Genomic DNA, 13,774 nt, shown 5'->3' with positions numbered 1-13,774 from the left:
CTTTTCCTTAAAGTAATGATCATTTCTCAGCTGCACAGATGGGGATGGGCAGGGACACACAGACAGGGCTGGCCAGCATGGAGGTCTTTGTGGGAGGGAACACTCTGGAAGCGTTTCCTTGTCTGCTTCTGGTGCTCACTACTGATAGACCAGCGTCCAGAAAAATGAAGGTCCGTGCAGCTGGGAGTCAGGCTATTGGGTTCCATTGTTTTTGGTGTTGTTATTTTACCACTACAAGCTGTTTAGCATTTTGCACACATCTGAGCAGTCCTGTATATTAAATACATCACACCCACTGGATTCAGAAAAGTGGGTCAATTATAAGATGACTTCTGTAGACACATTACCTACACCAGCTTTGGGGGAGTTGCTGGGATCTGGTCTACCCGGTGTCCTCCTTTTTCACAGTCAGCTCATAATTGCTGACAAGGCCACATCCCCATATCAGTGTTCTTGCCGCCCAGGCTCTGTACCCAGAATGAACATGTCACAAACACCTGTGAACCAAACAGCAAAATATATGAAGAGCCTTTCCCACATTTGTGCATCTGGCTAGTCTGTGTCTTTCCTGGATCTGGAAGGAAGCAGCTTCCTAACTCATGCACTCAGGGGAGCAAGGGCTGTGATCTCTGTGGGCTGCAAGCATGTCCCAGGTCACGCCAGGGACCCGATGTTGCTGTAGGCAGCAATCCCTGACCCTCTGCTTTCCATTTCAGGCCTACATGGAGGACCACTTGAACAACAAGAACCGGCTAGAGAAGGAGTGGGAGGCGCTGTGTGCCTACCAGGCTGAGCCCAACAGCTCGCTCGTGGCCCAGAGGGAGGAGAATGTGTCGAAGAACCGCTGCCCAGCGGTGCTGACCTGTACGTAGCCAGTGTGGGGCTCCTGGGCCATGGTGGGGTGGGAGATGGGGAGGTGGGTGCTGGGTAGGGCTGGACTGTACCTTCCCATTCTCTCTTGTGTCTCTGCTGCTGTTCTCGTGGCTGTGAGGCTGTCCCCAGCCTAAAAATGGAATCAGTTTCTTCCGTAGTGGTCCAGTAGCACAGCCCAGGGTTGAGGATGTCGACATCCCAACCAACACTTGCTCTGTTTGCCATTACTGCATAATTTGAGAGTCATTTCTTAGTCTCATTGAGCCTCCTCTCTGCCTGTAATTGGGATCCCCCGCGTTGTCCTTGAGATCCTCAGGCCCTGAGGACAGCAAGCACAGCGCCTATCACATTGCGGGCACAACATGAGTGGTGGTGGTAGCAGTGACCTTGCAGCCACACGCTTATCCCAATACGCATGTGGAGGACCCCCTCCCCAGCTGGGAATCACCCACAGAAAGAGACACAGAATGACGCCAGTTCTTTAAAGCCTGAGGCCACCTGCATGGAGTAGGAGACAGGCTCGTATCATATGTGGTGTGTTCCATAAATGACATCCAGATGGACAGGCCCACAGAGGATGCAAACAGACCGGCTCAGCCTGCACCTCCCCAGCCACCAGGGCTCCTTCCGCTCTCGTGTCGCTTAGTGATTAAACGCAGCAACCTCTGTTGTTCTAGCAGGTTCCAGGCCGGGCCTGCACTCTGATTAGTGCACGAGCCCACCCTGCAGAGAGGAAAGGGTTGTGAGCTGTGTTTATGTCCCGAGTGCTGGAAATCAACAGACACTCACCGAATGCTGACTGAGTCAGCAGCAAAAGTGCATGCGGAGTTACCCCGTGGCCATCCTAGTGACTGCAGACAACACGTACTCATGCATGCCTCGAACATCACGACACGTTTGTTGTCGGCTGACAGTTTGGAGGGCACATTAAAGCCACACTCTCTGCAAGATCGGGATCCACGGAGGGGAAGGGAGCCCCTCCCCTCCCGCTGTGTCCCACACGCTGTGTCCCGGCCCTTCAGAGCTTGGTGCCCCCCCAGAACCGGGGCGCAAACCTTCTCCTGACCCCCCCCACACACACCTGGCCCCGCAGAGGCCAAGATGGATGTTCTGATGGTAAATGGCAGGGATCTGATCCAAGTTTACAGGTCCACAAGATTAAAAGCTGGCCCCTTGTGTTGCCTTGGACACTAAGAGGCACTGCAGACCCTTGAAAGCTGAATGCATGTCTGGGCATGATTTTTTCTAACAGTTCAGTGGGGATTCAGGCCAGGCCCCCTGCTTTCATGAGATCTGGGGGTTTTCCCTGAAGAGCTTTGAAAACAGGAGCTTTTATATCTAGAAAAAAAATAACAAAAACCTGCAGTTGACTGACATATTTATTAAGTACCTACTGTGTGCATTGGGGGGGGGGCACTGACAGATGCTGGGCTGTGTGATGATCTAATGGGCCTGCAGATGACCTGGGCTGTGAGGGGGAGGCCTCCACCTGTGTCTTGAACACTTGCTCTTCAGGGCAGATGGATGCGCAGCAGGCTTTGCTGGCGCATCTCCTTGGGTCGGTTGCATACAGGGCCCGTCAGGCGCCCTGTGGTTAAATGTTAAAATTCAGAGCCTCTCCCCCAACAGTGCAAATGCAGACCGCGGTGGCAGGTGCCCGCTGGCTAGGCCCTCAGTGACAGCAGAGCATCCTGCCCCATGGCCCCAGGAGCCCTGACCCCCGCCCTTTGACCAGAGCCTCCTTCTCCTCCTCGTGATGCTGGGGTGAGGTGGCCGGCACCCCCGCCACAGTGGCCTGGCCCAGGGCTCCTCACCATCTGGGGTCGTGGAGGGACCCTTCTGCCGGTCCTGGAAGTCAGGGCTTCAGAAGCATTCTCGTGATGACCCCCAGGGCCCCCCAGGGACCCCTGTGCCTTCCACGCCTGCACCCTGTCCACTTGTAGGGGGAGCCTTCCCACGGATTTCAGCTGTGCCCCTTCCCAGGCGGGACGCAAGGGGGACGGCGTGGACCTTCTTGGTCTCGCCAGGATCTTGGAGCTGCCCCCACGGCTCAGACCTTCTTGGTCTTGCCAGGATCCACCGGAGGTCACTGCCTGCCCTTTCTGAAATCCTGCTTCCCGTGGTCAGGCGCTCACTCTGTGGTGCAGAAGCGGCTCCGTGGTGGACGTGCAAGGTGTTGAGAAGAGTGGGCTCCCTGTACCCCCGGCCCCCACAGGCCCGTGCTGATGTCCATCGGCACAGAATGTACTCCTCCCCGGTGTCCCCCTGCTGTTGCCTGGGGCTGGGGAGGGGGGGGAGCCAGCTGCCCCTGCAGCTGCTTCCTGCGCTGAGACCCTCAGCTCCCCCATTGCCTGGTATGGGGCCTTGGATGCATTGGGCCAGGACCTCCGTGGCTGGGCCTCCCGTCCTCCTGCTTCCATGCCTCCCCCTGCAAGGACACGCTCCTGCAGTGGTTCCTCCACCCAGGAAAGTGCCTGCTTGAATCCACGATGCATGCCCATTGGCATCCACAGTCTACCAGCTGGATTCTCGGGGCTTCCCGCTGCCCCCGTGCCCACCTCAGATGCCTCTCCTGCCTCCTGGAGCTCAGCCCTGCAGGTCCTGTGGAAACTCAAAAGTGGCCAGGACGTGGACCCTGCCAACCCGACAGCCTGGACCTCCCAGCTACTTCTTCCAAACTATCTCTTAAAGGAGAATTTATGAGGCGATTAACTGGCGTTGTGTCATCACAGAAGTTTAAAGAATCTCAGGCGCTTTCTAAATGTGTTTGAATTTTTAACAAGGATTATGCAATATTCTGCTCATCTGCTCTTTAAATTAAGAACGGGAATATGGTGCTATTTTGGTGCATCATCTTAAACAAAAAATATGTATATATATATTTTTAATTTTGTGTGACAAAGACGAGACCAAGAAATAGGTGGAGACCCGGGAATACGTAGAGGGGAGAGCACAGAGCGAGCAGCTCAGGACGCAGAGATGTGGAGACAGAGTGAAGGACACCCCACACAGAGCTGCCCCAGTTTGGCTTTTTGGGGCTTTGTTGCTAAGTGACCCCTGCTCAGCCTGGCAGCGGGGCCAGGCGGGGGTGAGGGCAGACCACGAGAGCAGGGCAGCAGTAGGCTCAGCCACTCGTGAACACTGCCCCCTGAGCAGAGCAGGTGCTGCTCCTTCTCCGGGGAACCCGTGTGAGGCCTATGTCCCGAGCCCCTGGGGAGGTGGGCATCACCCCGCACTTCATAGATGACAACCCAGGGACTTAAACCCATGCCCGCTGCTGGGGTCCATGTGTGCTTGTGCCCTCACCCGGGTCGGAAAAAATGCGCAAAAATGTCAAACTTCCTCAGAGATGAATACCCCAAATTCACACATGACGCTAGAACTTTGAGCCCTGCTTCCCTTAGAACACACGGGAAGTCCTTTCCTTCCAAACAAGCCTTTGATTTACAAGGGTTTTTCTCAATGAGTCTCTGCAGTCTCCCCATGGAGGAGGGACCTGGGTCAGCCAGGGACCCTGGTCTGCCGGTCACCAGGGGTCAAGGGATGCCTCCCGGGTCTGAGGTGGGACCTCTGCCCTCATGTGAAGGGCTCTGCACACACGTCACCCCGATGAGGAGGTTCCTGGGCCCAAGACACTCCTGCACTCCTGACACAGCAGCCGTTGTGAGTGTCGGAGCCGCGAGTCCGCTGGTGCGGAACAGAAGATGACCGGCCAACCGCTGCATCACAGGCCAGAGGAGGCAGAAGTGGCTTTTTGGGGTTTGGAGCTTTGTCTTTAAGGAATGCCAGGAAGAGGCAGAAATGGTGTTTCAGGAGACAAGATGTGGTCCTGGCAGGGCTGTGTCCCAAGGGGCCTAGGAGGGGTGTTCCTCCCTGTCCCCACCTGCCCCAACTCCACCGCCTCTGAGAACAGGGCGGCAGTGACCGTCGGCACCAGTGAACCCCTCAAAGCTCATTACTCGTTCCCTGGAGCAGAGCCCAGCCGCCCCCACGGCTCAGCGTTTGTCACCCAGTGCTGCATAAGGGCCCAGAGTCGGGGGGCCCAGGGCAGGTGCAGGGCCGGGGCCTTTGACGACGGCCGGCAGCTGGCCCAGCCTCCTCTGGACAAGCGCCATTTCCTGGGCCAGAGCGATCCGCCGTGGCTCCTCCGAGGGCCGAGGGCAGCAGGTGTGGGCTCGCATCACAGGCCACGAGGTTGGCTCATGTCTTCTGTCACCGGGTCCCCAAGCCCCACCCGTCCTTGCAGATGTGCTTTAGAGACGCTCTGCATTCCTCTCTGGCAGCAGATCCTTGTTCAGAAACAGGAAGATTTTGGTTCTGGGCTCAATGTAGAAGCAACCCTGTCTCGGCTTTCTGCTGTCCACACATTTTATAAACGTTTATGTGTCTCTGAGTCATCTGTGAAAGCACCTCCGGCAGGTCCACAAGGGGCGCTGCCCCACACAGGCCCCCATCATGCAGACGCAGGCCCATGCCGGGACGGCCGGTGGCCGGTGGCCGTTTGTGCTGCTCCTCGAGTGCTCGCACAGCAGCCACGGGGGAACGCGCGGCAGACTCTGTCTTCACGAGCCTGGGGAGGCTCTGGTTGCATGTTCCCCATGGCAGGAGAAGAGCCAGAGCTGGAGGAGCTGAAGCAGCTTGCTCGGGGCCGGCCTCCTGACTGCCAGCCGACTGCACAGCAGCCACACTGACCAGGGCGGTTCCTGTGGGCAGCCCTGCAGCCCTTTGCAAGCAAGGGACGTCACAGGCGTGGCAGGGTTTTCCTCCACACGCGTTGCTATGGAAGTTCTGAAACTCTCAGAGAGAAATGACCGCAGGGTCCCTGACACACCACCACCCAGACTCCTGGCTGCCAGTCAGGACATGGCTGATTCTGCTCAACGTGTGTGTATCCTCTGTTTGTTTTTTTAGCTGAACTATTTCAAAGTTTTAGGCATCGTGACACTACGTAAAAACGTTAGTCTGCGCCTCCTAGAAGTGAGCGCCTTCTCCACCAGTTGTTACAACTAAGAACGTGAGCTGTAGCTCCCCGACAGCACCCGATCCCTGCCCATCTTCAGGGTCCCCGGCATCCCGGGCACCTCCCAACGGCCATTTGTTGGACTACCATGACCCGACCGAGGCTCATCACCTTTGGATTCTACACCTCCGTAGTCTCTTTGAAAAAACCCCCGTTTGTTTCCTGACGTGACTTGTCCAGAAGGAAGCTGCTGTCCTACTGACCACATTCCCATTCCCGTGTCACAGATGGGCCTTTTGGGAGGCCAGCGGGAAGCTCACCTGCCAGGGTGCAGGCCCGCTGTCCCCTGCCCACCCCCGTTGTGGCCACACAGCCAAGGCGCAAGGCCCAGGGACACCGTGAGGTTGACAGCATCTGGGCCAGTCTCCACGTGGCTGCCGTGAACATGAGCAGTGAGCGTGCTCCTGTGTCCTTTCCTGGAAGACGGGCGGTCAGTGCCCACCCCCTGCCAACCCTGCCCCCTTCTCTGTGCCTCCTGGTCGCAGCAGAACCATGATCCAACCCATTTGGTCTACACTGCCTGTTACGATGCCTTCACTCACACCAACAGAGGTTCTGTCCCCAGTGAGATCTTTAGGTTTTAAACAAACGCAGTGAAGAAGACTGTTTCTGTCACCAACCCACTGAAGACGTCAGCCTGCCTGATGCTGATCCTGTGAGGTTTGTGCCCGCATGTGCCCCCGTCCTGACGTGCGTCTGCACACAGCTCCCTCTCCTCAGCGCCTGGCTCTCCTCTCCATACTTGGGATATTGGCGGTTGTGCCTCAGAGTGTGATACTGAGGATTTCCGTCTCCCTATGGCCGGGCTCCCTTCCAGAGCCCCTGGCACAAGGTTCTCTTATCTGCTTACAGGAAATGTCCATCCAGTGTTTTCTTTCTTGGCAGCCTAACACTTTCAGAGAAGTCGGCCGCTCTGCACTCAGGGTCACCATCCATTTAGCAGGTCTTTTTCCTTATTAGAATTCAGTGTAGGTGAGAAGTGGCACCGGTGCCTGGTGGACTTCTAGAATGCAGGTGTCAGCAGGGAGTCTGGATTTAAAGCTGCACTTCCCCTTCCTAACCCCATGCTCCCCTCCTTCCTTCCCCCTCTGCTTCCCCCCACCTCTGCTCCTTGTCCACGTCACTCCCATTGGCCTGGAGGGCCCCCATGCCCATAGCACAATGAGGTGTCCAGCAAACAATGGCCTTCCTTCAGCTCAGAGGTTGACCTCGCCCACACGGTGCCTTCTGAACAGCGTCACCCACCTGGCCACACGGTCCGTAACAGGCGGGGGAACCTGGGATCACAGAGCCCGTTTGCTTTCAGGAGATGCCCTGAGTCTCCAATGGATTATATGTCAGTTTGCTGAGCGTAGCCAGCAGAGTAGTGGCCCCAAGATGCCCATGTTCCAGCCTCCCAGATGCTGTTACTGTGTCCTTGCGAGGGAGGGGGATTTACGTGGCAGACAGGACAAGGGTCTACTGATCAGTGGACATTGACTTAGGGCAGGGGTGCGTGCAGGAGGAAGGCCAAGGGGAGAGGCTGCAAGCCAGGAACATGGGCACATCTCAGCCAGAGAAGGCAAGGAGGCGCCTTCTCCCTGGACCCTCAGGACCAGCCTGCCTGAATCTCGATTAAAATTCACTTTAGGCTTCTGACTGCAGCCGTGTAATGAGTGACTGTCAGGTGTCTGCAGCCAGATGTACCTGGCCTGTCCACGCCTCTGCCCACCATGCTCTCCTCACCCAGCTGCCGTAGCTCCCACAGAGGACCGTGGAACCGTGTTTCTGTGCAGAGCTTGTGATGGACTTGAAGGAGGAGCCACACCACCTGCACAACTGTCTGCTGGCCCAGACAATGGCCTGGTCCCATCCTGAGGGGCTCTTCCAGGGTCTCAGGTGTAGATGGTCTGGGGGATACCTTTGTGCCTGACAGAGCAGTCACCTGCAGCAGTATCAGCTGAGCTCAGGCCTGCAGGGAGAACCCAGGCCAGTCCCTTGGGACGTGGAGGGCACCCCATATCCCCAGTGAGCAACGTCCACCCAGACACAGTCTCATCCTGCCCGACATCCACCTGCTTTCCAGCAGCTCACTCTCCCTGGTGGCACTAGGCCAGCCACGGTGCTCCCGTGGGTGTGGGGTGCTGGCCACTCAGGCCCTGCTGCAGGGATGGAGGAAGCCACTCCTGCATCTGTTCCATGTTCCTCCGACCCCAGAGCCACACCCCTGGTCCCTCATAGAGGGCTTGTTCTGTGGGTCATCTGGATGCTCCCCCCACTACCCGTCATGCTTTAATCTTCTGTGGTGCTTATCAGTGAGCTTCCTGCTGAGCCTTCTTCTTCCGCTTTCATAGAAGTGTCCTAGTTGGCAAGGCCTGGGGGTGATAATGTCTCAGTGTTACCAAGGTCAGGGATCACTGTGCCAGCCCAGGTCCCCTTCTGGTGTCAGGACTATCCCTGGAGGACGACAGCTTTTGTGCCTGCCCCACCCCGGCCAGCACAGAGGCAGGTGGGATGGCCTGTGTTCTCAACAAAACACAGCTCTCTGGACTCTGAATACACATGATCACCCATCGCCCAGAGGCTGCAGGAGCCACTCACTCTGCCACCTGTAGATTGTGCATTTCCTCAGCTCAGCCACATGTGTTCCTCGTGTGAGTAGATGTGAAATCTGTGTGCCCCGGTTGCTGGTCTCACCGGCTGTGCTGGGTGGTGTCTGTACTCTTGTAACTGCATGTAGACCATCCCCGCCAGAAGCTGGCCTCATCGCCTCCCTCCACATTGGTCTCTGTGCCTAACATGACACCCTGCGTGTGTGCTGTGCACACGAGGCCCCATGACCAGCATGGGAAGGGCACTCACACAGCGCCCACTCCTCCCCTGGGACCCGGCTCACAGGCGCCACAGACATCTGCTGACTGAGTGCTCCCAGCGAATCTTGATTCTTTCCTGCTGGCAGGACCCATCTTAATCATCTGGGTTCTTCTCTCAGAACCTGGGTCAGAGGAGGCGATACAAGCCTGGTGCAGGGCAGGCCAGCCAGTCATGAGGAAGCCAGAGCAGGAGGGAGACCCAACTCTAGGTGGGGGGGCCCGGACACTGTGAGACCACCGGCCTCAGTGGAAACGATAGGCTTTGATTCTCAGTCCTGGAGTGGGACCTCCAGCCTCTCTACTCAGCGTGCACACACATCATTGTCCTCCACATCTGTCTGTGTCCAAATTCCCTCTTCCTGTGAGGACACCAGACACCTCCACATGGGGTCCTGTCTCAGGTACTGGGGGCAGGGATGCCAGTGTATCTTTTGTCATGGAGACCAGGGTTACACGCTCAACTCTTGCCCACCAGGGCTGGATGGGCAGCACCAGGCCATGGACACTGGAACCACTGGAGTCGGCTCCTGCTCATGCCATGCTCCGCACACCAGCCGTGCCCATTTGTGCCCCTTCCTCAAAGCTGTACAGTGGAGGGTGAGGCCAGCATGTGGTCAGAACTGCCTCCGGCATGGGTGTCCCGCTGTGCACCTCCTCATCCTCTGCACAGTTATTCACCTGCAGAGTATGCGGGCAGTCCTATTTGGGGATATCTCTGGGAGCTCTGTCAAGGTGTGAGTGAAAGTGTTGAAGCCACGAGATGGGAGACTGGCCCTGGTGACCAGCCACTGCAGGCTGTTGGGGGACCCTCAGACGTCCTTCTGCTGCATCTGGGGCCATGGGTGCCCACATGAGCCTCTGTGCCGGGTGACGGGCAGAGAGACAGAAGGGATCACAATCTCACCAGCTCTGGAAGCAGGAGGGTGTGATGAGGCTGGGCCCCAAATGCAATACCATGTGCTGGTCCAAGGAGGTACCGAGCAGAGCCCTGTTGCTTTCTCTCCTGGAGGTTTGATGATCTCTGTCATTTGAGCTGAGAATGTCCAGCAGCTCACTGACTGAGGAAGGGAAGCCCATGGGGAGAAGCTTGAGCTGGCCCTTCCAGAGAGGACTTAGGCTTCAGAGCAAGCATGTGCCCTAATCTCACTGTGGTCTTCAGCTTCCCAGAGCTATGGAGGGTCCCACTGTCTGTGAAGCCACTCGGTCCTGAAGCAAACAGTACAGAAATGTATGGCTTTGCTCTGCTATGACGAGTCCCAATCAGTGAGGACCATCAAGTGTGTAGACGGCGAGGATCATTAGAGCAACCTCAACAGCTGGTAGACTGATGGGAGCGGAGAGCTCCAGGCTACGTGCCTGCAGGACACCAAAACACCCGAGGACCCATGAAGTCAGAAATGGTGGTCACAGACACCACTGAGCTTCTTTCTCTGAAGTTAAAGACTCGGAACTCTGACCCCGCAGCACAGAGCGCCAGTGGGTCACTCACCACACCATCAAAGTAAAGGAAACAGCATCCAGCCAGCCTGAGAGAGGGTCAAGACCCCTGGAAAGCCCCATGAGGACATTAGCAAAGCGCTCAGGTGAAGATTTCCCTCGTGCGGAGCCCATGTCCTCCAGAGACCCATGCACACCCGATCCGTAGGCACGCAGTGTCCAGGAACTCATCTGCCAGTGGGGTAAAGATTGCTGACCCATATCCATCAATTCACGTGGCTTGAATGATGTAACCAGGACGCCTAAAACAGCACCACCCTTCGTGTTACCAGACACATTAGGGACAAAGGGAGCCTCCACGCTCCGTCCTTGGGTTTCGGGGGACGTGTTCCAGACGACGGCACATGTGGGGACGTGCCCACTCGTGGTTCAGCCACAGCCATCCAGAAGCATCCAGTCTATCTTCTCGTGTCCTTTGTCCCACTGATAATCAAGAAGAAATTCTACAACTTGTGTCTTCTGTTGGCATTTATGAAAATCCTTTCATATTCACTGATGACACAGCGTACCATAAATAAACTTTGCCAATTTAACTGACTTTTGCTCAGTGAGGTATGTGTCCAGCAGTCGTCTTGAACTTATGCCACATTACAGTGCACGCAGCATCATGGCAACCCCGCAGGCCAGAGACCCTTAGCCTACATTTTGGATGACACCTCTGACACTTCCAAATATTGAATAATTTACCCAAATACCACCTGGCTAGCAGGTGGCAGCGCTGAGATTCAAGCCCCGGGTTCTTAGCTACTGGCTGCATGGCCTTTGCCGAGACAATCAGTGGGTCTTCCCGGGACTTGGTTTCTTCGATCTAAAAGGGGGACACGGCCCCTGTTCTGAATGCACAGCGTTCCAGGAAGAAAGAAGATGTGTGAAACTACTTGTAGGGCATGTAGAGTGCTGGAGGAGCTTGGAATGTCGCCTCAAACAAGGGGTTGAGGAAAGGACCCCGCACCACACTGCCGCATAATCCAACAAGTTTCTTCCTGGTGGGTGTTTTTCTGCTCTCCCCACCCCTGGTGACACTCACAGTCGTGGCTCTCACAAGAGATGACTCCATCTGAGGCCCGGATGCAGACAGGAAGATTCCAAGTTGCCATTTCCCGGCTTCCCAGCAAAGTCTCCAAGGCCCTGAAGGACACACCCCCTCCTCAGCTGAAGTGCAAGCACCCAGGTGGCTGCAAACCCTGGCTGTGTGGCTGGGGTCATTGTCATTTGCTGCCAAGGCAGGCGTGTGTGTTCACACTGGCCGTCCCAAGGAACAGCACTTAGTCTGCTGGGCACAGGCAAGGGAGAGGAGAGTTTGCTCCCGAGCCCCACCCCACCCTTACCTCTAACCTGCTCCGACGACCTTGAGTGAACCTGCAATCCTGCCAGGCCACCCTGCCCACCCTTTGCCTTACAAAGACTCAATCTGACATCAGCTCGTTGGCTTCCGTATCAGCTTTTGTGAAAAAGATGAACAGGACAAGTGAACCACAAAACAGTTGAGAGTTGCCCACCCCATGGAAACACCCCCTGGGCCGTCCCTGCCATGTGAATGTCCCTCTGCCACGCTCTGACTCTTCTAGGTGTTTCAGATGGAAGTTCAGATGGCCCAATATTAAAAACAAAAGAAGTTCACTGTTAATTTTGAAATCGGCGTGTTGCCACAAAATCAAGGACATAATGGGAAGGCACCAGAACTCTGCAGCTCTGGAAGCCCTTGTCCTAGGCCTGCAGGACATGAGCTTCATGGATAGCTGTCCTCACAGCCAAGCTCAGGTGCTCCAACAGCCCATCCCCTCAGCCGCTAGAGTGCCAAGCTCTGAGTGCCAAACAAAAACGTTAGATTGCGTTTTTATTTCACCAAGATGCCCAAATTTGTGAAGTGTTTTCTTAATTTTCTGACTAGGAAAGTCAACTGGCACTTGTTCTCTTGGCCAGGTGCTTTCAGGCCAGGCAGTGCCATCCATCCCCTTGGAGGTAGAGGGCGCCCAGCAGCCCCCAAGCCTGCACCTGTCCAACGGGGTGATGTTGGCGCCATCTCGGAGTGCCCCTGAAGCCAGAGGCTGGTGGCTGCAGTCCTTCCTCCCGATACACCTGCCGTCCCTTGGCCAGTGACTGTTCTTTGTGAAAGGTTCTCTGACAGTCAGGACGGGTCCCCATTGCCACTCTCGGCAGTGCCTGAAGTTGGCTGTGCTGACTATATTCCATGGAGCAGGGCCCCTGGGAGGCCGTCTGGAACCCTCTGGAAGCAGCCAGAAGCTCTGCTTTTTTTATTCCAGCATTCTGTGTAGGCCGCAACAGTAGACCTGGTGCATCCTGCTAGAAGGCAACTGCTTCTGAGCAGCACATCATGGTTCCCATCTTGAGGTATGCATAAGGCCCCCCGCCATGGAACTGGGCTTCCTGAACTTCATTTGGGGTAGTGTGATGGGGTCCCAGCTCATTCCACTCACTGGACAATAGGCCAGTAGGCCAAGAGGCAGGGTGTTGGGGTAAGGAAAGCTGCAGACCAAGATGACAGCCTGGCGTCCTGAAGAACCCTCCAGCCTCAGTACAGATGCCGACATGGGAAGGGGAAGGGCTGGAGTCGAGTGACCGATGACTGCAGACATCCAGGAGCCAGAATGGGTCCGGGGAGGACGGTGAAACTTCTTTGTCCTTGGTCGCCTCATCTCTGGGAAGAGGAATCCAGCTGCGATGCTCCTGTGACTTGGATGGGGCAGCTGCCTTCCATACTTCCACATCTCCTTGGAGGAACATGGATCTCGGGTAGGGGTGGTTTGCCCAAGTCTCAGCAGAAGCCCTTCCATGGCTAGCATGCCGGCGTGCAGGGCTGAGCCAAAGTTTCCAGGCTACCGGTCACAGCAACAAGGGAGCCGGGGGCAACATGGAACCAGGTGCATGGAGCCCTCCCGGTACGTTTGGTAGCATTTGTGGTGTGTGGGGATGTCAGAGTTGACCAACTTTTCTGGTAAATCTTATTTCAATTTCCAGCCACTGGAAATTGTGCCAACATTCACTGCCTGAGCAGTAGGATTCTGTATCACTATTGACGCCTTAGGGGAAGGCCTCAGCAGCTGCCATTGTGATTTCTGAGTGTTTGCACTGCCTTTGGGCGGGGTGGACATGCATATATGAGCACCTGTGTGCTCCTGCTCATCTCTGGGTGCTTCTCCTCTACTGGAAAAAGCCAACGTTGGTATCCCACTAAGACCCCAGGCCAGTGGACTCACCCAAGTTTCCAAGCCCCAGAGTTGTTTAAAAAAAAAAAAATTTTTATATCTCCTAGAGAAATGGAAGAAACCTGAGGCACAGCCATGTCCCCATGCCTTCCTGCCCCTGCTGCCCAAGCTGCTCTCAGGTGGGGGCCTAGAAGCGGATGCTCTGCTAAGATGTGGGTTGGGGGCGAGACATGACCCCGTGCTTCCCTGGCTCCCTAGGCTCCAGCCAGCTTGTCTTCAGTGTCTCAGAAGAAATGGGTATTGTGTGTGGCGCCCAAAGGCAGGGACCAGAGCAGAGGGCAGAGTTGAGCGTGCTGCCATGTTTG

At 56.1% G+C, this 13,774-nt stretch overlaps 1 protein-coding gene across 16 annotated transcripts in view; it reads left to right on the top strand.

The window, feature by feature from the left end:
* Window positions 1-13,774, top strand: part of PTPRN2 (protein tyrosine phosphatase receptor type N2) — a 724,029-nt gene that overhangs the window by 660,571 nt on the left and 49,684 nt on the right. For all 16 annotated transcript variants that reach the window (XM_072763267.1, XM_072763274.1, XM_072763268.1 and 13 more), the window contains one exon: window positions 717-864. In XM_072763267.1, the coding sequence (XP_072619368.1) occupies window positions 717-864 (148 nt within the window). The remainder of the gene's footprint in view (window positions 1-716; window positions 865-13,774) is intronic.

The sequence above is a fragment of the Vulpes vulpes genome, chromosome 7 (genome assembly GCF_048418805.1).
Source record: "Vulpes vulpes isolate BD-2025 chromosome 7, VulVul3, whole genome shotgun sequence".
NCBI lineage: Eukaryota > Metazoa > Chordata > Mammalia > Carnivora > Canidae > Vulpes > Vulpes vulpes.
Note: the sequence above shows the minus strand (reverse complement) of the source record. Positions and strands in the feature narration are given on the sequence as shown.